The sequence below is a fragment of the Schistocerca nitens genome, chromosome 1, assembly GCF_023898315.1.
Source record: "Schistocerca nitens isolate TAMUIC-IGC-003100 chromosome 1, iqSchNite1.1, whole genome shotgun sequence".
In the NCBI taxonomy this organism is placed as follows: Eukaryota; Metazoa; Arthropoda; class Insecta; order Orthoptera; family Acrididae; genus Schistocerca; species Schistocerca nitens.
In genome coordinates this window covers 295406839-295430579 of record NC_064614.1, presented here as the reverse complement: position 1 = coordinate 295430579, position 23741 = coordinate 295406839, and the positions used below count along the sequence as shown (strand labels likewise).

The following is a 23741-nucleotide window of genomic DNA, read 5'->3' as shown; positions in this document are numbered from 1 at the left end:
TTCTCCATGGGTTTTAATACCTACTCCAAACTTTTCTTTTGTTTCCTTTACTGCTTGCTTAATATACAGATTGAATAGCATCGGGGAGAGGCTACAACCCTGTCTCACTCCCTTCACAACCATTGCTTCCCTCTCATGTCCCTCGACTCTTGTAACTGCCATCTGATTTCTGTACAAATTGTAAATAGCCTTTCGCTCCCTGTATTTTACCCCTGCCGCCTTCAGAATTTGAAAGAGACTATTCCAGTCAACGTTGTCAAAAGCTTTCTCTAAGTCTACAAATGCTAGAAACGTAGGTTTACCTTTCCTTAATTTTTCTTCTAAGATAAGTCGTACGGTCAGTATTGCCTCACGTGTTCCAATATTTCTAAGGAATCCAAACTGATCTTCCCTGAGGTCGGCTTCTAGCAGTTTTCCATTCGTCTGTAAAGAATTCGCATTAGTATTTTGCAGCTGTGACTTATTAAACTGATAGTTCAGTAATTTTCACATCTGTCATTACCCGCTTTCTTTGGGATTGGAATTATTATATTCTTCTTGAAGTCTGAGGGAATTTAGCCTGTCTCATACATCTTGCTCACCAGATGGTAAGAGTTTTTTTCAGGACTGGCTCTCCCAAGGCTGTTAGTAGTTCTAATGGAATGTTGTCTACTCCTGAGGCCTTGTTTCGACTTAGGTCTTTCAGTGCTCTGTCAAACTCTTCACGCAGTATCATATCTCCCATTTCATCTTCATCTACCTCCTCTTCCATTTCCATAATATTGTCCTCAAGAACATCACCCCTGTATAGACCCTCTATATACTCCTTCCACCTTTCTGCTTTCCCTTCTTTGCTTAGAACTGGGTTTCCATCTGAGCTCTTGATATTCATACAAGTGGTTCTCTTTTGTCCAAAGGTCTCTTTAATTTTCCTGTAGGCAGTATCTATCTTACCCCTCGTGAGATAAGCCTCTAAATCCTTACATTTGTCCTCTAGCCATCGCTGCTTAGCCATTTTGCACTTCCTGTCGATCTCATTTTTGAGATGTTTGTATTCCTTTTTGCCTGCTTCACTTACTGCATTTTTGTATTTTTCCTTTCATCAATTAAATTCAATATTTCTTCTGTTACCCAAGGATTTCTACTAGCTCTCGTCTTTTTACCTACTTGATCCTCTGGTGCCTTCACTATTTCATTCCTCAAAGCTACCCATTCTTCTTCTACTGTATTTCTTTCCCCCATTCCTGTCAATTGTTCCCTTATGCTCTCCCTGAAACTCTCTACATCCTCTGGTTCTTTCAGTTTATCCAGGTCCCATCTCCTTAAATTCCCACCTTCTTGCAGTTTCTACAGTTCATAACCAGTAGATTGTGGTCAGAGTCCACATCTGCCCCTGGAAATGTCTTACAATTTAAAATGTGATTCCTAAATCTGTCTTACCATTATATAATCTATCTGAAATCTTTTAGTATCTCCAGGGTTCTTCCAGGTATACAACCTTCTTTCATGATTCTTGAACCAAGTGTTAGCTATTGTTAAGTTATGCTCTGTGCAAAATTCTACCAGGCGGTTTCCTCTTCCATTTCTTAGCCCCAATCCATATTCACCTACTACGTTTCCTTCTCTTCCTTTTTGTACTGTCAAATTCCAGTCACCCATGACTATTAAATTTTCGTCTCCCTTCACTACCTGAATAATTTCTTTTATCTCGTCATACATTTCATCAATTTCTTCATCATCTGCAGAGCTACCGTAGTTGGCATATAAACTTGTACTACTGTAGTACTTTTGGGCTTCGTGTCTATCTTGGCCACAATAATGCGTTCACTATGTTGTTTGTAGTAGCTTACCCGCAGTCCTATTTTTTTATTCATTATTAAACCTACTCCTGCATTACCCCTATTTGATTTTGTATTTATAACCCTGTATTCACCTGACCAACAGTCTTGTTCTTCCTGCCACCAAACTTCACTAATTCCCACTATATCTAACTTTAACCTATCCATTTCCCTTTTTAAATTTTCTAACCTACCTGCCCGATTAAGGGATCTTACATTCCATGCTCCGATCCGTAGAACGCCAGTATTCTTTCTCCTGATAACGACATCCTCTTGAGATCCTAATGGGGTACTATTTTACCTCCGGAATATCTTACCCAAGAGGACGCCATCATCTTTTAATCATACAGTAAAGCTGCATGCCGTCGGGAAAAATTACGGCTGTAGTTTCCCCTTGCTTTCAGCCGTTAGCAGTACCACAACAGCAAGGCAGTTTTGGTTAGTGTTACAGGGCCAGATCAGTCAATCATCCAGACTGTTGCCCCTGCAACTACTGAAAATGCTGCTGCCCCTCTTCAGGAACCACACGTTTGTCTGGCCTCTCAACAGATACCCCTCCGTTGTGGTTGCACCTACGGTACGGCTATCTGTATTGTTGAGGCACGCAAGCCTCCCCACCAACGGCAAGGTCCATGGTTTATGAGTGGAAAATACTCTTTGAAATATAGCGAATGAAAGGGCAAGCAGTAGTGGAGAAAGGAGTGAGGCAAAGTTGTAGCCAGTCTACACTGGTTTTCAGTAAGTACACCTACACCTACATCTACACAGACACTCCGCAAGCCACCGTACGGTGTGTGGCAGAGGGTACACTATACTATGACTAGTTACTTTCTGCCTATATGCCTCCGTACGAGCCCTAATTTCTCGTATCCTATTTTCGTGGTCTTTACATGCTATGTATGTTGGTGGCAGTAGAATAGTTCAGCACTCAGCTTCAAATGCCGGTTCTATAAATATTCACAACACTGTTTCTTTCACAACACTGTTTCTTGAAAAGAAAGTTGCCTTCTCTCCAGGGATTCCCATTCGAGTTCTCGAAGCATCTCTGTAGCACTTACATGTTGTTCGAACCTACTGGTGACAAATCTAGGGGGGAAAAAAAAATTGATCACCTTCAAAGTATTCTCCATTGATCACAACACACTTCTTCAGATAATGCTTTCATTGTTCAAAACAGTTTTTAAATTCACTTATTGGACTGTTCTTTATGCCTTCCGGTGATTTTGTTTTACCTCCTTCACCTTGGCAAAACCATTTCCTTTTATGTCCCTTTTGAGTTGTGGGAGGGGGGGGGGGGTGGGAAGGAGAGAGGGCTAGATTCAGTGAGTCGGGAGGGGATGGGTGGACAATCGGTGTCATGCCTTTTTTGATCAAAAGCTGCTTTAAGAGGGCAGTGTGGTCCGGCGCATTATCGTGATAGAAGAACCAGTTTTATGTGCGCCAAAGATCAGCCCTTTTCTTTTGGACACTCTCCCTCAGTCTTCTCAAAACCTTTAAGTTGAACTCCTGATTGGCAGTTTGACCCAGGGGAACGAACTCTGCAAGCACAACACCTTTGCAATCGAAGAAACAAATTACTATTGTCTTGATGTTTGACTTCACTTGGTGAGCTTTATTGGGACGAGGAGAGCCGCTTGTCTTCCACTGGATTGATTGCTGCGTTAATTCAGGGTTGTATCCAGAGCACCATGATTCATCACCAGTTATAACCTATGAACAAAATTCAAGGTCGTCTTTGAGCAGAGTTGGAAGCTCAAAATAGGTTTGAAGTCGACACTCCCTTTGCTCGTCTGTGAGAAGGTGAGGGACAAATTTGGCTGCAACCCTTCTCATGTGCAAATCTTTGGATAAAAATCCTCTGTATTGAACCCTATAATATCTCACAGTGTTTATGAATGGTTCTGTGACGGTCTTCATGAATGAGGGCATTGATTTTGTCAACGTTCTTGTCACGTGAGAGGTGTCCAGAATGGGGTTGGTCTTCAACTGATATTTCTCCATTTTTAAAATGTGAAAAACACTCATAGACTCTGGTTTTACTTAGGGCAGCATCCCCATAAGCAGTCTTAAGCATTACAGTAGTTTCCACGGCCGATTTGCCCAACAGGAAACAAAATTTCACAGTTGCGCGTTGCTCTCGACAATCTGCCATCACATTTCCAGAAAAAAACACATAACAAACCACTCACGGGCAAACCGATGCACTCACAGCGACACAACTTCCACACTGACTCAGATGGCGTGACTGTAACGGACACCTGGTCGACAATGATTTCTCCCACTCTCCCTCCCCACCACAGCCCAATTCCTGATACTTTTGGGTCCCCCCTCACAAGCAGTCTCCTTTATACTCTTTCCTAAAATTCTCCCAACGAACTGAAGTTGACCATTTGCCTTCCCTACCACAGTTCTCACATGCTCGTTCCATCTCATATTGCTTTGCAAAATTATGCCCAGATATTTAAATGACTTGACTGTGTCAAACAGACACTAATAATACTTATACAAACACTACAGGTTTATTCCTCCTCCTCATCTGCATTAACTTACATTTTTACACATTTTGGGCTAGCTGCAGTTCATCACACCAAGTGGAAATTTTGACCAAGTTGGTCTTGTATCTTCCTACAGTCATTCAACTTCGACACCTTACCATACACCACTGCATCATCAGCAAACAACCGCAGATTGCTACCCACCCTGTTTGCCAAATCATTTATGTATGTAGAGAACAACAGCCAGTCCTATCACACTTCCCTGGGGCACTCCGGACAATACCCTTGTCTCCTATGAACACTCGCTGTTGAGGACAACATACTGTGTTCTATTACTTAAGAGTCTTTGAGTCACTCACATATCTGTGAACTTACTCCATAGGCTTGTACCTTCATTAACAGCCTGCAATGGGGCACCTTGTCAGATACTTTCTGGAAATCTAGAAATATGGAATCTGCCTGTAGCCCTTCATCTGTAGTTTGCAGGATATCATGCGAGGAAAGTGCAAGCTGAGTTTCACGTGAGCGATGCCTTCTAAAACCATGCTGATTTGTGGACCTAAGTTTCTCAGTCTAAAGAAATTTTATTATATTCAAATTGACAATATGTTCAAGGATTCTGCAGCAAACAGAAGTCAGGGATATCGGTCTGTGATTCTATGGGTCCATTCTTTAACCCTTCTTATATACTGGAGTCACCTCCACCTTTTTCCAGTCGCTTGGGACTTTGTGCTGAGCGGGATATTCGCAGTAAATGCAAGCTAGGTAAGGGGCCAACAGGGAGTAATCAGTAATGGAAATAAAGGAGAAGTTTGGTGAGGGAATTAAAAGTTCAGGGAGAAGATATTATTAATAACAATAAGAGAGAGAGAGAGAGAGAGAGAGAGAGGGGGGGGGGGGGGGGGAGGCAGGCTTCGTGATGGTATTATAACTGTGGAAGAGGAGCAAAGTACTTTCAATCTGTTGACTGGAATGGATAGTGCCTTGAAAGGAGGTTGACAGATGGACATTAACAAAAGTAAATGAATTTTCATTATTTGAACAGCAAAATGACAGCTGATGATGGAATTTAAGAGAATATAAAATGCAGACTGATAACAGGAAGAGAAGAATTTCTAAAAAAGAGAAGATAGTTTATATCAAAAATATATTTAAATGTTAGGAAGTCTTTTCCTAAGTGTAGCCTCTATGGATGTGAAATATGGACAAGATGAAAATAGATATTTCTGAAATGCACTAGTAAAGAGGAATGCTTAGGATTAGGAATGCTTAATTAATGGATAATTAATGATGAGGTACTGAAATGATATCAGGACAAAAGTAATTTACGGCATGTGAAGAAAAGAATGAATCTTTTGCTAGGACACATCCTGTGGCATCAAGGAATTGTCAATTTGGCAATGGAGAGGGGGGGTAGGTAAATTGTGTGTGTGTGTGTGTGTGTGTGTGTGTGTGCGAGAGAGAGAGAGAGAGAGAGAGAGAGAGAGAGAGAGAGAGAGAGAGAACATATGTTAGCAACAAAAAATATTGTTGTGGAAAGGGTGCAATAAGTTAGAATTTTTCAAAAAAATTAAGTATATGAATGTAAGTTGCTAGAAGTTTATTTAGGTAAGAAGTGGATTCACATATATGACAGTGTGATTAAATAGTAGCAGACTAGTGTCTAAGGAGTGTTGTCAAACATGTACTGCATGATATTGGTTCACTTATCTGAATACTGGGGCATACTTCAGTTTGCCTTGTTGCATAATGCATGGCATATGTACTGCTGATGTATATTGTTATCAACAGTGACACAAATAACATAGCAATCAGTGATGTGCTGCTGAATTTGTCACTCATTAAAACTCATTTCTTTTCTATTTATTACCTCACACAACAGATATGCTCTCTCTCTCTCTCTCTCTCTCTCACACACACACACACACACACACACACACACATGTAGAATACAACTACTTTGTTAAGGAAATGTCCCATGTATAATATGTAATTGGTATTAACTGCCCAGAATCCTTCCTGTGTAAAACACAGAAAAAAATCATCAAAGAATTTAGAATTTTTTTTTACCTTAACACATAGATATAAATAAAAAATGTTTTTCTCAGAGTATTCAATAACAAAAAAATATTTAATCTGGGATTTTGAAATTATATAGAAATATTACAAAATTGTATTCAATGAACCAGGTTTGTGGAAAAACACTAAACATAAAGCACTGAATTTCCTCCCGGTCAAGTCAAGTTCACAAGTGTTACAAATTGCACTTGAAAAATCAAACATAATTAAGGTGTGCTACTATCAACAAGCAGCTCACACAGAAAACTGCAGCAATAACAGTGTAATTCCTGAGATATAACATTAGGTGACAATGTCAAAGTTCGTCACACAATGTCTTCATGTATCAAATACATGGTGGTGATATAAGTAGTAGCAAATACACACAACTTTGTTATTTACAATATTGGCACCTTTACATACAACTTTTCTAGAATTTATACTTCTGTCTCTCTGTCACATACATACTTATTTCATAATATCTTAAGAGACTTTTCACAACCTTGTAGCCATTATATAATGCTCATGAAAGCAATATACTGAAGTCGTCAAAGTGTACTATCTGAAGAAGCTCTCTTACTGAAGACAGAGAAGTCAAATTCTGGCATTTCTAAAGGTGCAAGAACAGGCAGCTCACGGGGTGAGGAATTCACATCACCCTCCAGGTCTCCACAGGGAGAGAACACAAAAGGAGAACTTCCACCTGCAGATCCTGCAGTCACTGTGTGATGGCAGTCTGAGGTACCATTAGTTTCACTGATTATACCTGTTCCAGGTGGAGCATTTTCACGAGCAGCTGCTTCAGCTTCCAATCTCTGCACCTGGAGTAAAAAAGTAATAGAATTAAACAGCAATGAAACATGTGTTTCAAATTTTGCTTTAACACTGGACAGGGCACGGTGTCCCATGCATCATACTGTGCGACTTTAAATAAGAAGCTGATAAGAATATCCTTGTGCCCCCAACCCCTTTTACTAATACATAATGTTAATACCATCACGAAATACACATGAGAAATCACAATGGCACGGCCAAAATGTAACACAATACTCCTGGACTACTGACCAGCTGCTCTTTCACATACATATTTATTATTGTTGTTGTTGTTGCTGTGGTCTTCAGTCCTGAGACTGGTTTGATGCAGTTCTCCATGCTACTCTATCCTGTGCAAGCTTCTTCATCTCCCAGTATCTACTGCAGCCTACATCCTTCTGAATTTGCTTAGTGTATTCATCTCTTGGTCTCCCACTACGATTTTTACCCTCCACGCTGTCCTCCAGTACTAAATTGGTGATCCCTTGATGCCTCAGAATATGTTCTACCAACCACTCCTTTCTTCTTGTCAAGTTGTGCCACAAACTCCTCTTCTCCCCAATTCTATTCAATACCTCCTCATTAGTTATGTGATCTACCCATCTAATCATCATCATTCATCTGTAGCACCAAATTTCAAAAGCTTCTATTCTCTTCTTGTCTAAACTATTTATCGTCCATGTTTCACTTCCATACATGGCTACACTCCATACAAATACTTTCAGAAACAACTTCCTGATGCTTAAATCAATACTCGATGTTAACAAATTTCTCTTATTCAGAAACGCTTTCCTTGCCATTGCCAGTCTACATTTTATATCCTCTCTACTTCGACCATCATCAGTTATTTTGCTCCTCAAATAGCAAAACTCCTTTAATACTTTAAGTGTCTCATTTCCTACTCTAATTCCCTCAGCACTACCCGACTTAATTTGACTACATTCCATTATCCTCGTTTTGCTTTTGTTGATGTTCATCTTATACCCTCCTTTCAAGACACTGTCCATTCCGTTTAACTGCACTTCCAAGTCCTTTGCTGTCTCTGACAGAATTACAATGTCATCGGCAAACCTCAGAGTGTTTATTTCTTCTCCATGGGTTTTAATACCTACTCCAAACTTTTCTTTTGTTTCCTTTACTGCTTGCTTAATATACAGATTGAATAGCATCGGGGAGAGGCTACAACCCTGTCTCACTCCCTTCACAACCATTGCTTCCCTCTCATGTCCCTCGACTCTTGTAACTGCCATCTGATTTCTGTACAAATTGTAAATAGCCTTTCGCTCCCTGTATTTTACCCCTGCCGCCTTCAGAATTTGAAAGAGACTATTCCAGTCAACGTTGTCAAAAGCTTTCTCTAAGTCTACAAATGCTAGAAACGTAGGTTTACCTTTCCTTAATTTTTCTTCTAAGATAAGTCGTACGGTCAGTATTGCCTCACGTGTTCCAATATTTCTAAGGAATCCAAACTGATCTTCCCTGAGGTCGGCTTCTAGCAGTTTTCCATTCGTCTGTAAAGAATTCGCATTAGTATTTTGCAGCTGTGACTTATTAAACTGATAGTTCAGTAATTTTCACATCTGTCATTACCCGCTTTCTTTGGGATTGGAATTATTATATTCTTCTTGAAGTCTGAGGGAATTTAGCCTGTCTCATACATCTTGCTCACCAGATGGTAAGAGTTTTTTTCAGGACTGGCTCTCCCAAGGCTGTTAGTAGTTCTAATGGAATGTTGTCTACTCCTGAGGCCTTGTTTCGACTTAGGTCTTTCAGTGCTCTGTCAAACTCTTCACGCAGTATCATATCTCCCATTTCATCTTCATCTACCTCCTCTTCCATTTCCATAATATTGTCCTCAAGAACATCACCCCTGTATAGACCCTCTATATACTCCTTCCACCTTTCTGCTTTCCCTTCTTTGCTTAGAACTGGGTTTCCATCTGAGCTCTTGATATTCATACAAGTGGTTCTCTTTTGTCCAAAGGTCTCTTTAATTTTCCTGTAGGCAGTATCTATCTTACCCCTCGTGAGATAAGCCTCTAAATCCTTACATTTGTCCTCTAGCCATCGCTGCTTAGCCATTTTGCACTTCCTGTCGATCTCATTTTTGAGATGTTTGTATTCCTTTTTGCCTGCTTCACTTACTGCATTTTTGTATTTTTCCTTTCATCAATTAAATTCAATATTTCTTCTGTTACCCAAGGATTTCTACTAGCTCTCGTCTTTTTACCTACTTGATCCTCTGGTGCCTTCACTATTTCATTCCTCAAAGCTACCCATTCTTCTTCTACTGTATTTCTTTCCCCCATTCCTGTCAATTGTTCCCTTATGCTCTCCCTGAAACCCTGTACAACCTCTGGTTCTTTCAGTTTATCCAGGTCCTATCTCCTTGAATTGCCACCCTTTTGCAGTTTCTTCAGTTTTAATATACAGTTCATAACCAATAGATTGTGGTCAGAGTCCACATCTGCCCCTGGAAATGTCTTACCATTATATAATATATCTGATACCTTCTAGTATCTCCAGGATTCTTCCATGTATACAACCTTCTTTTATGATTCTTGAACCAAGTGTTAGCTATGTTTAAGTTGTGCTCTGTGCAAAATTCTACCAGATGGCTTCCTCTTTCATTTCTTACCCCCAATCCATATTCACCTACTATTTTTTCTTCTCTCCCTTTTCCTACTCTCGAATTCCAGTCACCCATGACTATTAAATTTTCGTCTCCCTTCGCTACCTGAATAATTTCTTTTATCTCATCATACATTTCATCAATTTCTTCATATACATTATCATTGTAAAACTTACGTTTGCAGATTATGAGAAAAAATTATTTAACAAAGCTCATTTCTCTGCAAAGGAGTTTAGCTGTGGGAAAGTGTGAAATCAGAATCAAACAGAATATTTTTTTTTTTTGTTTCAGAAGCTACAATGTGCAGCATAGCTTACAAAATGTATGAATAATTAAACCCAACTGACACCACTTCATTCATCAGTTGATCACTGTACCATTATGAACAATTTCTGTAAGATAGTAAATTCCATTATTAGTACTATCACAAGTTTTCTTCATTTATTGTACATTAATAATAAAAATTAAATAATATTTTTAGTGAAATATCCACTGGAAGTGGCATAAAGACCACATATTGGATCTCTATGAGGCACTGGTTTCTGTCGTGTGTTGTTAACTTCTGGGTGATGCACTATTGAAATGAAAACAACAGCATAAAAATTCACCCATTCGATGCATTTTTACACTCTAATTTTTTGTGAGACATACAAAAAAGTTATATCACTAAATTTGCTTCACACACTGGCGAAGAAAACACCAAAGAAGTCAATGCCCATAGCTTAGATATTAATGAAGTTGAAAGAATGTATTGGTCTTTGTTTCATGACGTGCCAGTCATTACTTACCTAAATAACAAGAGATTACAAATATCTTTAATAAGTTAGCAGTAGTTAGGCACTTCACCCCATTTACTGGTAATTCATTCTTCTGCTACACACACAAAACACTAAACTCAGCAGAGGAACAATATGCTCACCACAGATTGCAGGCGCTCTGTTTCACGCACACTGGCATCTAGTTGAGTGATGAGCTGCATTACAAGGGCCCTCAATTGACTGTTAAGTGTTCGAAGTTCCTCAATCACTGTTTGTTCATCCTTAGGTCGTTTGCTGCCCTCTATGACAGTCGCTACTGGCTGTGCACATGTTTCTTGTGAGTCATCAGCATCACTTCCTCCATCACCATGACGTACAAGCAACTGCAAGAGTGAGTCTGCTTCTTCCATTGTTCTGTAATGATAACAAAGCTTTAATATGCAGCGTTCAATACCCCAATAACTTACATATAAAACAATTAAATCTGTAGTTTTTTCAAATGTCTCAGCATGATTAGCTCCACATATGTACTCTAAAGAAACAGTAGTTTTTGTTTTGATTTCCAAAAGGCAGAGCATTACTGAACAGTTAAAAATTAATCCTGTATCATTTAGGATTATAATCAATTAACATTCACTATATGAAGATGATGATTCCTAATCTGACTGTAGCAGAGACAATGAAAACACCCAAATAAGTTACACACAAAATTCTTTGCCCATCCAATACTGGAAGCAGAGATCTAAACGTATAATGAATTCCACTAGGAAGATAGTTTATGCAAAACAGAACAACAACAACAACTCCATGCAGTTGAAATTAGATCATTACAGTTTTACTTCTGGTTATAGTCAGTTCAATAGTCTGCAAAATGGTTCTATTATATAATCACAAACAACAAATCAATAATTTGCATCTACAGTTGTGCTACTGGAACCAAACAATATAAATGGACTTTTAATGTGGCAGATTCCAGAGAGTGTGAAGATGGTACAAAAATAGGTTGTACATCATATTCATTTACAAGCCTATAACACAGGCTTTACTCTTGACAATAAATTAAGCCATTTAAACTGGAGAATAATTTTTGCAGTAGGAATGTAATCTGTCTACTTTTCATTTTAATGGGTGTTGTTTTTATGACACTATCATTCAAGAATTTTGTAATAACATGTTAGAAAATGTACATAAACCAAAAATCTTAAATACACCAGATTCGCTGATAATAATCGGGACCTTCTGCATATGTTAGTGTATAAATATTTTCCAGCTACCTAAAATAATACAATTTTATTAAAACAAAATCTCTTAAGCATGCAGATTTCAACTTGTGCTCCCTTTACTCACTTGTAAATGGCTAACTGAAGATTATTCTTTCCCTCCTCTTGTTGCAGAGAAGATAGATTTTCATCTTTCGCAAACTTAAAGGACATCTTCTTCTTATTTTCAAGAGCTCTCTTAAATGTTTCAAACTGATCCTTCTTCAACCTGCATTAAATTGAATTGAGTCAAGCCTTCACAAAACCATAAGAGGTTAGGAATAAGAAAGGACTGCATATCACACTTTTAAATTCGGTATGAGCCAAATCTTGTGTTATTTTAATCTCCCATAAATCAAACCTTATTGCTCTGCATCAAATTCAACATTTTTTTCCATTTTCTTTACTTTGTTAATATTCTGGGCCTTACTAAAGCAAAACCTATATAGATTAGTGTTTTACTGTAATAAAGATGACTCTTAATTTGTTTTTATATGTAACCAGTGCCATAAACAATAATATAAAACATGTGATGTGTAGTGCTATTTTTCAAACTATCATATTGAACATTTCTGAATATATAAATATATATACAGAGAACCAATGCATTATTTTTTTGCGTGCCAGCATTTTTATGCTTGGTATTGCTCATTTATGACAGAATTATATGATGTTCAAATGTTTTCCAATATTTGCCTAAAATTATACACTGTGATTATACAAGTTTACTTATTTGCAGATGATATTCTGTAGTCATATGTGCACCATATATCGCAGCAGCAACAGAAATTGCAAGGTAGAATTTAAACATCTATAACATTACAGATTAGTGCTCACTCAGTAAGACAGCCCCAGCCATCAAAAGGGCTGGAAGGCAACCACCAAACAACAAAATAAACAGGTACAGGATTTGCTGCTTAGCATAATGCCGCTAGAACCTGTCCTTCACCTGCCTCTAACCTCACACTCCTTTAAACACCCTGCCTGCCCCCACAGCAGCTTCACACCTCTCTTGGTACTCTTTTACTTTTTTCTAGCTTACTTTTGTTTTACTTCTCTCTTAATTCTACATCTTGGTCTTGCAACTTTGTTTCATCATCCCTTTTCAAGATATGTTATAAGCCAAGACTTGAACCACAACAATTCATATCTGGTATGAAACCCATTGTGATTGTTGTGCTTTTTTCAGAAAAAGGCACTACCATTGCCATGCAGAATTGCCAACTTTCCTTTCATCCTCACTAATACTTACGTTTAGTCAGTATTGGCGTGAATGGTATATAACTGAAGGCAGACTCATTTCTTAGTAGGCAACAGACAGCCTAATAACATGCAAATTAATTAATTAAGGTCTGGTTTACACATTTTTAGTGTGTATAATTCTTTTTTCCACTCTTCTGTGTACCTTCATAGCTCTTCAGGAACATTCTTCTCCCACATTAAAGACTTCGTCCCTTTCTGGCACACAGTTTTAACCTACTGAGAAGTTTCAAATCTGTACGCACTCCTCTGCAGAGTGAAAATACATTCTGAATTCATTTATGAGCATCAAGAATTGGAGTGGATCAAGCAGTGAACCTACAGGAGATAATGTTTAATATTTCCTCACTCTGAATTTAGCCTTATTTCTGTGGTGTAAATATTAACAATCTTTACTTTCAGTTATTAAGATATGACTCCATTCCTGCATGGAGAATGCATTTAACACAATACGACTGCAGTTTTCCTAAGGGACAGCTGAGTGGTAATGTGGCAGACTATGGATCCAGACGTCAGTTGTTGGATCCAAAGCCGGTCTTAGAATTTTTGTGTGTCGGTTAACACTCCTTTTACCGCTGGCATGTCTATTAATGTGAAAAATGCCAAGACACACTGCTTCACAGCCTATGCTGCACTGTAGGTTCCCCATAACTGGCTGGGTAAACAGTTCAAAGGCCACACGTAGGCAAGGGCATTGCACCTCCAATAGGACCACTTCTGCGAAAGCAGAATGGTATTCAAACCAACCTGTGGTTTGATGACAGCAGTAGAATTTTACCATCCACACAACTGAAGAACCTGACAAGATCACAAAAAATACCACTTTGTAATTTTTCTTGTATAATTGTACAAGAATTTTCTGAGATCATATGCTGCTTTTCCTGTAGCAGCATCAGACCTGAGCCATCATCAAACAGTTATTCTGAGAATGGAGGTTCAATATTCTGTTGTGCAAAATATTTTCTCAAAAATTTCTGGGAATATGGAAAGAAGGAGGAGGATAGGTGTATAATTAAGATCACTTGCTTATCTCTTCTTTTATAAATGGGTGTTAGTACCGATACCTTTGTATAACTCTGCCCCCAACTTTAACCATTCCTTCTGAAACATCTCATCTACCAGTGCCTAACATTTCCTCATATCTCGAATGGCTTTAGACCACTCACCTGACATTATTTCTCGATTGTCATTAGTTTTATTATCAACTATCTGTTTCTAATTTAGCTTGAATTACAAAAAAATTTAAAGAAATCTTGGAGTATCCTCCGTGTTTTAGGTTACTATACCATCTGCCATCTATTCTCTACCCAATACAGTTTGTTTTGTTTTCTTTATCCTTTTTTATTTTAATTTGTTGTTATTATAAAAGTTTCACATTGCCTTGAAGATATTTCTAATAGTTTTGTGTGATGTGGCATATTCTATTATGTTTACCATTTACTTGAAACTCTTACCTTCTCTTTCACAGTTGCTTTATTCCTGCTGAGAGTTTCCTTTGCTTTCTACCTTCTTCATAATTACAATATCTCTCATTGTCTGCATAAGTATCTTTTTTAAATCATTTCTATTTGTGTTTATATCTACATAAATTAATTGTGTGTGCTGCTGAACTTGGTGCTTACTTTACTTTGGTATACTTCCATACACTTAAATAAATTCTCATAATCAACATTCTGATTTCCTGCCTCATGAGTCTTATAGCTTTTTTTCTGTTTTTATTTCGTGTCTTGCAAGTATATGATCACTTAAACCTCAAAATGGTTTGGGATGCTCACATCCTATATATCATCTTTATTATTTGAAAAAATATAGAAAATTTCATTTTTCAGTGCATTTGATTCTTGCCATTTCCATCTTCTATTTTTCCCCCCTTCTTCTGGAAGACTGTATTAGGAAGAAACACCATTCACTTCTTGGGATTTCTTTCTTTTCTGTCTGATGCGGAAACCGACATCCTGAGGAGCATAGGAAGGATGACCCAAGTGATGCTGAGAATATTGAAGAAGAAAAATGTAGTTTGAGTAGACAACTTTGTTTGTGGTACCATATATTAGTGATACTTCATGCTATTTTACGTATATTTTAGTTCTCAGTGTTTCTGTATTACAGCATACCTGTGCAGCTTTTTGTATATTTTTCTTACATTCATGAATTTTTTATGCTTATTACTGATACTTTTCTCTAAAAAATAATCCTTTTAGTACATAATATTTTGTTTCATTTTTTTCTGTTTATGACACATTTTGCATATTTTATTTAAAACTGTAATATTGTTATAATATATGAGTCATGGACAACTACAATTATTGCTTCTACAACTGCTATTACAACCACAACTGCCACTGACAACATTTGCATTACATTTTTGTAGGGGGGACTTGCTATCATTTATCAGTTTCTGCAAATTGTCTTATATTCCGTCTTCTTCATCAACATACAAACTTGTTAGTATACAGATATGAGTGACTTCCACATGATATCTTTTATTTATTTTTAAAATATATCTTGTTATTCTGTCTGAGAGTCCTTCAATATATAAATTTTCTTGTTTATGATAAAGCTGACACCTGAATTCCCTCCCTGTTCTCTCCATCAGTAGTAAAACATACATCCAAATTTTTATTCTACTGTTCTTCATTTCTCCTCCCACTTTAGATAGCCGTTATATATCCCAATTGATCTTATTTTGCTCCTCTCTCAATTCCAGAACCACATATCCATAAGTTCTACTGTTTCTTGTCATTAAATAAAAAGTGTAGATGCACTGGGATTTCTAAGTTTCTTGTTACTGCCTGTTTACCCAAATGTCACATAGCAATGTGGAGGGCACAGGCAGCTGGACATATCCCATGGCTTAAAACCATTACCTGAGTTTGCTCAGTGAATTCCTCTCTATAGTCTTTCACCAATACCAGAGCACTGATGTCCCACGAACTCATGAAAGAGGCCATCCTACAATACTACTCAAGGTTCACTAGAATTTCATGACCAGGGTGGCAAGGCTAATTCATTCACAAATGATGTTTTTTAACAACAGTGTTAAATACTGGCAGAGCTACTCTCAAAGCAGTCTCAGCCAAAGTCAAAGTGTTTCTAAATCTCAAAGCCTGGGACCAACAAGGCCAGTTTGTGTGCTAATTGCATGTCAGTGGGAACTTCAGGTGTCCAGTCAATATTGCCATTAAATAAACAGCCTTCATGTCACTTCTGATATATTTAGTCCAGAGGGTAATTCACTTTGACTAACCACAATGTCAGTAGTATTTCTGACAAATCTACTTCTTTTCTGCTGATGTGTCATCAAAATTGTTACCTTATGTATAACAATGGCTGTAGGGCTCAAACATTTGGTTCAGACATTGTGATCTACTCTGACTGGCTCCCTTAATCCTCAGTAAGACCTGAATATGTCCCCCCCCCCCCCCCCCCATTCTTAGTGCACACACTTTTTACAACTAAAGGTAAAAAAATCTGCCTGTTCTCACAGATACAGCCATCATAGTTAAGATAGGGAATTTGTATTTTTTAATGTAGGAAAAAAAAGGAATCAGTACAGTAATTATAATAAAATAACCATTAATCAGGGGTTTTCACATACTGCTTCTAAATTCTCTCTCTCTCTCTCTCTCTCTCTCTCTCTCTATATATATATATATATATATATATATATATATATATATATATATATATATATATATATATAGGTGATGAGACTTACCAAACAAAAGCGCTGGCAGGTCGATAGACACACAAACAAACACAAATATACACACAAAATTCAAGCTTTCGCAACAAACTGTTGCCTCATCAGGAAAGAGGGAAGGAGAGGGAAAGACGAAAGGATGTGGGTTTTAAGGGAGAGGGTAAGGAGTCATTCCAATCCCGGGAGCGGAAAGACTTACCTTAGGGGGAAAAAAGGACAGGTATACACTCGCACACACACACATATTCCACGTGGAATGTTTCCCTCTGTTATATATATATATATATATATATATATATATGTGTGTGTGTGGATGGATATGTGTGTGTGTGTGCGAGTATATACCCGTCCTTTTTTCCCCCTAAGCTAAGTCTTTCCGCTCCCGGGATTGGAATGACTCCTTACCCTCTCCCTTAAAACCCACATCCTTTCGTCTTTCCCTCTCCTTCCCTCTTTCCTGATGAGGCAACAGTTTGTTGCGAAAGCTTGAATTTTGTGTGTATGTTTGTGTTTGTTTGTGTGTCTGTCGACCTGCCAGCACTTTCATTTGGTAAGTCACATCATCTTTGTTTTTAGATATATGTAAAACAGAGATGATGTGACTTACCAAATGAAAGTGCTGGCAGGTCGACAGACACACAAACATACACACAAAATTCTAGCTTTCGCAACCAACGGTTGCTTCGTCAGGAAAGAGGGAAGGAGAGGGAAAGATGAAAGGATGTGGGTTTTAAGGGAGAGGGTAAGGAGTCATTCCAATCCCAGGAGCAGAAAGACTTACCTTGGGGGAAAAAGGACAGGCATACACTCGCGCGCACACACACACACACATATCCATCCGCACATACACAGACACGAGCAGCAAATGTCTGCTTGTGTCTGTGTATGAGCGGATGGATATGTGTGTGTGTGTGTGTGTGTGTGTGTGTGTGTGTGTGTGTGCGCGAGTGTATACCTGCCCTTTTTTCCCCCAAGGTAAGTCTTTCCGCTCCCGGGATTGGAATGACTCCTTACCCTCTCCCTTAAAACCCACATCCTTTCGTCTTTCCCTTTCCTCCCCTCTTTCCTGACGAAGCAACTGTTGGTTGCGAAAGCTAGAATTTTGTGTGTATGTGTGTGTGTCTGTCGACCTGCCAGCACTTTCATTTGGTAAGTCACATCATCTTTGTTTTTAGATATATTTTCCTATGTGGAATGTTTCCCTCTATATATATATATATATATATATATATATATATATATATATATATATATATATATATATGTGTGTGTGTGTGTGTGTGTGTGTGTTAAGCCGCAAGCCTTTCCCACAATCACAACATTCACGCCTGAATTCACTGTCTGCGAGCTCCTACGCACCGGTTAGGTTAGGTGTGTGTGTGTGTGTGTGTGTGTGGAGATATATATATAGATAGATAACAAACTCTTCGTCTTTGAATATGTCTGCTTGTGTCTGTATATGTGTTGATGGATATGTGTGTGTGTGCGAGTGTATACCCGTTCTTTTTTCTCCCTAAGGTAAGTCTTTCGTCTTTCCCTTTCCTCCCCTCTTTCCTGACGAAGCAACCGTTGGTTGCGAAAGCTAGAATTTTGTGTGTATGTTTGTGTTTGTTTGTGTGTCTATCGACCTGCCAGCGCTTTCATTTGGTAAGTCACATCATCTTTGTTTTTAGATATAACATTAAAAACTGTGATACAAAAAGTATACCTTATTATTTCTTGCTGTCTCACATGATAATCATGCTGTAAATGTAGTGATTCTAGAGCTCTAGTTACACTAGTAAGCTTCATTGCTTCTTTCAACATTGATGCAGCATTTTGGTGGCACTGCACAGCTTCATCAAACCGTTTGTATCGGAGATGTGTGTCAGCTTTACGGTGCTGCTGATGTGCCTGGGGGAAAAATGGTATCATAATATATCAAAATATTTGTCATGTGTATAGCCTATGAAGTAAATAACAAACAAGTTAACCAGTAATTTCAAGTACTTTTTTCATAAATGTGGTTTTGAGTCAGTTGAAGATCTGCACAAGATAAGGTAATTATGTTGTAAAGGCGTGGGTGCTGTATGCCTGTGATTGAGTGAAAATATTTTCATTACATTAGGAGCTTTTCTTTCTTTCTTTTTTTCCAAATATATGTCAACTGACAACATGATATTTAGAAAACTTTATGAAAATATCAGTTTTTCGAGTTAGGGGTTTTAGATAAATTATATGACGACGAAAAAACATTTTTTTTTTTTCCATTGAAGATAAAAAGTGACTGAAAGGGTTAAGATTCAGAAGAAAGCTGTATGAATTGTGTAAGACATTCATATCTTGTAGAGTACTTTTCAAGGAACTTTAAATTTTGACACATCCAGCTATGTACATTTGTGAAAACGTCTGCTTCCTAAAGTTGCTTGGGAAATCAAAATACTGAAAACCCACACTCATAATTATGAACTGAAAAACAAGAATGATTTTCTTAGGAAGTTGCATAGCACAGGCTTGTATCAGAAAAATGTACAGCATCAATAATACATTTTTTGCACGACAGGAATTAATAGACTTTGAAAAGGAAAGGTAGTTGGAGATAGGCACATGGGACATTCCGTTTTGGAAATTGTTCAATACCCCCAACATCCACAGTGTCAAAAGTGTGCTGAGAATGCTAAATTTAAGGCAACACCTATCACCACGGACAACGCAATGCCTGACACCTTCATTTAACGACCGAGAGCATCAGCGCTTGCATAGGGTTGTCAGTGCTATCAGGCAAGCAATGCTATGTGAAATAACCACAGAAATCAATGTGGGATGTATGACGAACATATTTGTTATGACAGTGCAGTGAAATTTGGTGTTAATGGGCTATGGCAGCAGACGACCGATGTGATTGCCTTTGCTAACACATGATATTGCCTGCAGAGCCTCTCCGGGGCTTGTGGCTGTGTTTGTTGGATCCTACACGACTGGAAAACCATGGCCTGGTCAGATGAGTTCCAATTTCACTTGGTAAGAGCTGATGGTAGGGTTCGTGTGTGGTGCAGACCCAATGATGCTATGGACCCAAATTGTCAAGAGGGCATTGTGCAAGCTGGATGTGGCTCCATAATGATGTGGGCTATGTGTAATGGAATGGATCAAGGTCCTCTGATCCAACTGAACCAATCATTGACTGGAAATGGTTATGTTCGGCTACTTGGAGACCATTTGCCATCATTTGTGGACTTCCATGTTCCCAAACAACAATGGAATTATTATGGATGACAGTGTACCATTTCACTGGGCCACAATTTTTCATGACTGGTTTGAAGAACATTTGGGACAATTTGAACAAACAATTTGGCAGCACAGATCGCTCAGCATGAATCCCATCAATCATTCATGGGACATAATTCAGAGGTTAGTTTGTGCACAAAATCCTGCAATGGCAAGAATTTCCCAGTTATGGATGACTATAGACTAAGCCTGGCACAGTATTTCTGCAAGGGCTTCCATCGGCTTGTTGAGTCCATGCCACATTGAATTGGTCACTACACTGGGCAAAAGGAGGTCCAAAATGATATTAGCATGTATCCCACGACCAATAAAAAGTTTAACTAGTAATGAAGTCCAAGTTAAGAGACTTTATTGGTGGCCAAATTCCTTCTACTCCCAAGAAAAATTTCTTAGTGGAACCAACTGATGTTGAATATATGTTATAAATATCAAATAATATGAGTGTTACATAAACTATATCTGCACATCAATGTAGTAATGTAATGAATGTAAATTAATGTTGAAACTGGTGATGTATGGCTACAATAGCTTAAGAATTATCAAGTGTCCTTCACTGTACTGAATATTTACTCTCTTTGTGACAAGTCCACTACTGCCCCATAAATGAAAATATGATTAACATTTGTTTTAATTTTTTCTACATCCATGAGGAGGATTTCACTTGGGATGTGAAGAAGGGACATTAGCATAGCTCTTTTTTTTTAACACTTTTTACTAGGTTGCTTTCTCGTCTGTATGTTCAAACAAATTTTGCAATTGATTTTAAACCAATCATGATGAGCTTAAGTCTTGAAATTTTAAACAAGACTCAGAACTGGATGACAATAAAGTAGGCATCTCCTCATCTGCCTGATCCACCTAGCACCTGTAGAGGGGGTGTGAAAGGATTGGTGACACCTAGTATCATGGTAGCCGTGCAGTAACAGTGTGTCACACAACTAGCATTGGAATACATTCCAGCTGGTGTGCGAGCAGATGGGCATCACTGACTGGGGGTGGGGTGGGGGTTGGAAGCAGGGATGGATAGTGAGAGGAGGGAGGCAAGATGAACATTGGGGGAGGGGGAGATTGGAAGAGAGATGGGGAGGGGGAGGGGGTGAGGAGGAGGGGAGGAGGAGGGGAGGGGAAGGGGAGAGGGTCAGAGAGAGGGAAAGATGTGTGCAATGTATGTGATATACGTATACACGTGCGAAGGCACATGTAAAATCTAGTATGTATATAAATAATTATTTAAGTAAAAAAAAAAAAATTAATACACCACAATTTTAAAACAGATTAAAATGTATAAAATAATTATTCAATAACATACATTTTTTTGGACTGAAAAGTGTAAAACAATTTCTCCTGGGCCCTATACAGATTTCTAGCTCCATAGAGATAGTCCTGAAAATTTGTGATTGTGAATTTTTAATAGCTACAAAAGTATTTGAAAGATTTATAACAAAAAACATGGGGCAGATGCAATAAATCATTCATCATGTCTAGTTAGCCTATTACATACTGCATGCACCCCACATTTGTTGTTATAAATCTTACATGCATTTTCATAGCTTTCAAAAATTCAGAATCACAAATTTTCAGCACTATCTCTGTGGGGCTAGGAGAAGTTATTTTATACCTTTTATCCTGGTTTAAAAATATGTTAAAATTTTATTTAAATAAGTTTTTATGTGCGTGTTCTTGTTTATGACATGTTCTACAGTCTTGCTATGGATCAAAAAGTATATCTAATCTAGTATGTCTTTACTAATTTTCCACTCAGAACATACATATTCACACACTTTCACTGAGTTCAACATCACATTACTCATAACACAATGAAAAGATGCTGACTCAATCCTAGCTACCATGAAATTATGATGCAAGCCTTAGACCAGATGCTGAAGTAGTCTCTCCAGCAACAGTTTATGTGAAAGTTACAAGTATGATAAGTACATGATGATAATGTCTCATGGCTTGTACAGTGGCACATAATTACTTACTAAATGCTTTGTATTATTCCATAACTTTTTGTATGTATTAACTCTTTCATACTTTACGAATATTTTCAGGTTTTCTTTTTGTATGAACTCACTGTTGATTTATGACAGTAAAATGTGACAGTTAATTTTCCTTCTTTATTCTGCACATTAAATCTGGCAAATCCTATCAATTACATGTTTTTATGAATGCAAAATAAATAAATACAAAAAGAAACTTGATGTAACATTGACTCTACCACTCTGCATACAACTTGAACATCGAATCCAAGCAACAGCGTTATGTCTTTGCATTGTGTACTTGAAAGGGGGAAAAATATATGGGAGATTGTATAGAGCCTGGTCAAATGCAAATAAATATCACCACCGCGATATAAAGACATACTCCCATTGTAAGTAAATTTTTATCTACAGCCTCAGTTATTAGCTTACCAAACAACAATGGCATTAACGAAATTTCAATGATTATCTGTGAAAATAAATATTACACCCATCGGCTTCGTAACTGCGCCATACAAAGTAAGAAACAGCTGTTATCTAGAGACTGATGATAATCGCAACTTATGAACTCAAACATATGTCGTCACGCAGCACAAAGAAGGCGAACAGCATTGGATACAACTGAAACCCCGGGTATCATATTTATTAAAAAGATATTTCTGTCCATATTAAGTTTCATTCATATACTGACCACGTTTAACGCAGAAGATTCCATTGCGTCTTGTTTTACAACACGAAGAGGGAGCTCATAAAGGGTGTTTTCCCGTAACTTTAAATAAAAAGTAGTAAATCAGCCTTCGGCTATCAGATGTCATTTCTCAAGGCACAATTAAAACAAATAATGTATATCAGATGTAAACACAACACCTAGCAGATGTCAGGTTTCGTTCTTCACTTGTTCCTCCGTGCAAGGATCACAGAGCTGCAGTGGAACCAATAGTTCCTAGTCATCACAAAGGGTAATCAATTTTTGCAGAGTTGCAGACATTACATGCGGAATGCTCTTTACTTGCGCAGGAAAAAAAAAAAAGAAACTTGCTTAATGTTCCGAACCAATAATGTTTGTAATAAAAGATTGAGGTTTCGAACAGTTTTTCTGACTCAAGCAGACCTTCGGATTTACTGAAACTACAAATTACCTGTAAGTCACGAGATATTGGGTTAGTGTTAGCCATTACGTTCAGAAATTGAAGGATTGACGTGACTGCGCGTTTCGCACTTATCTTGATTTCTTAAATTTTGATATCAAGGGGGAAACTGTACTTGTCTTACTGTTGGACGTTTTCTTTCGGAAATCAGCGGTAGGAGAGACGTACAGTTATTCCATAGGCAATGGGTTTGATCCAGCCACATTCGCGGCTTGTAGAGTTTATTAATTTTTTTTCTGGGTACTGTAAGATGTAATGTATTATCTACTAAATAGAAAGGAGGAAAAGAAATTACGCCCGCATCTCGTGGTCGTGCGGTAGCGTTCTTGCTTCCCACGCCCGGGTTCGATTCCCGGCGGGGTCAGGGATTTTCTTTGCCGCGTGATGGCTGGGTGTTGTGTGCTGTCCTTAAGTTAGTTAGGTTTAAGTAGTTCTAAGTTCTAGGGGACTGATGACCATAGATGTTAAGTCCCATAGTGCTCAGAGCCATTTGAAAAGAAATTACATTTCGCCGACACGAATGTTGCCTGAGACTGCACATTCTTCAATGGA

The 23741-nt window shown here is 38.1% G+C and overlaps 1 protein-coding gene across 3 annotated transcripts; it reads right to left on the bottom strand.

The window, feature by feature from the left end:
- Positions 1 to 6404: 6404 nt before the first annotated feature.
- On the bottom strand, positions 6405 to 22960 carry LOC126248254 (nuclear receptor-binding factor 2-like). 3 transcript variants are annotated; one of them, XM_049949109.1, is made up of 5 exons: positions 22733 to 22958; positions 18504 to 18688; positions 11921 to 12061; positions 10735 to 10987; positions 6410 to 7191 (listed from the first exon to the last, which is right to left on the bottom strand). In XM_049949109.1, the coding sequence occupies exons 1-5, from the start codon at positions 22754 to 22756 to the stop codon at positions 6919 to 6921; spliced, it is 876 nt and encodes a 291-aa protein (XP_049805066.1). In that variant the 5' UTR covers positions 22757 to 22958; the 3' UTR covers positions 6410 to 6918. The 3 variants fall into 3 exon arrangements, with proteins under 3 accessions (XP_049805076.1, XP_049805066.1, XP_049805074.1); XM_049949117.1 differs by lacking the exon at positions 22733 to 22958 and adding an exon at positions 22474 to 22618; XM_049949119.1 differs by lacking the exon at positions 11921 to 12061 and having other exon boundaries at positions 6405 to 7191; positions 22733 to 22960.
- Between the last annotated feature and the right edge of the window lie 781 nt (positions 22961 to 23741).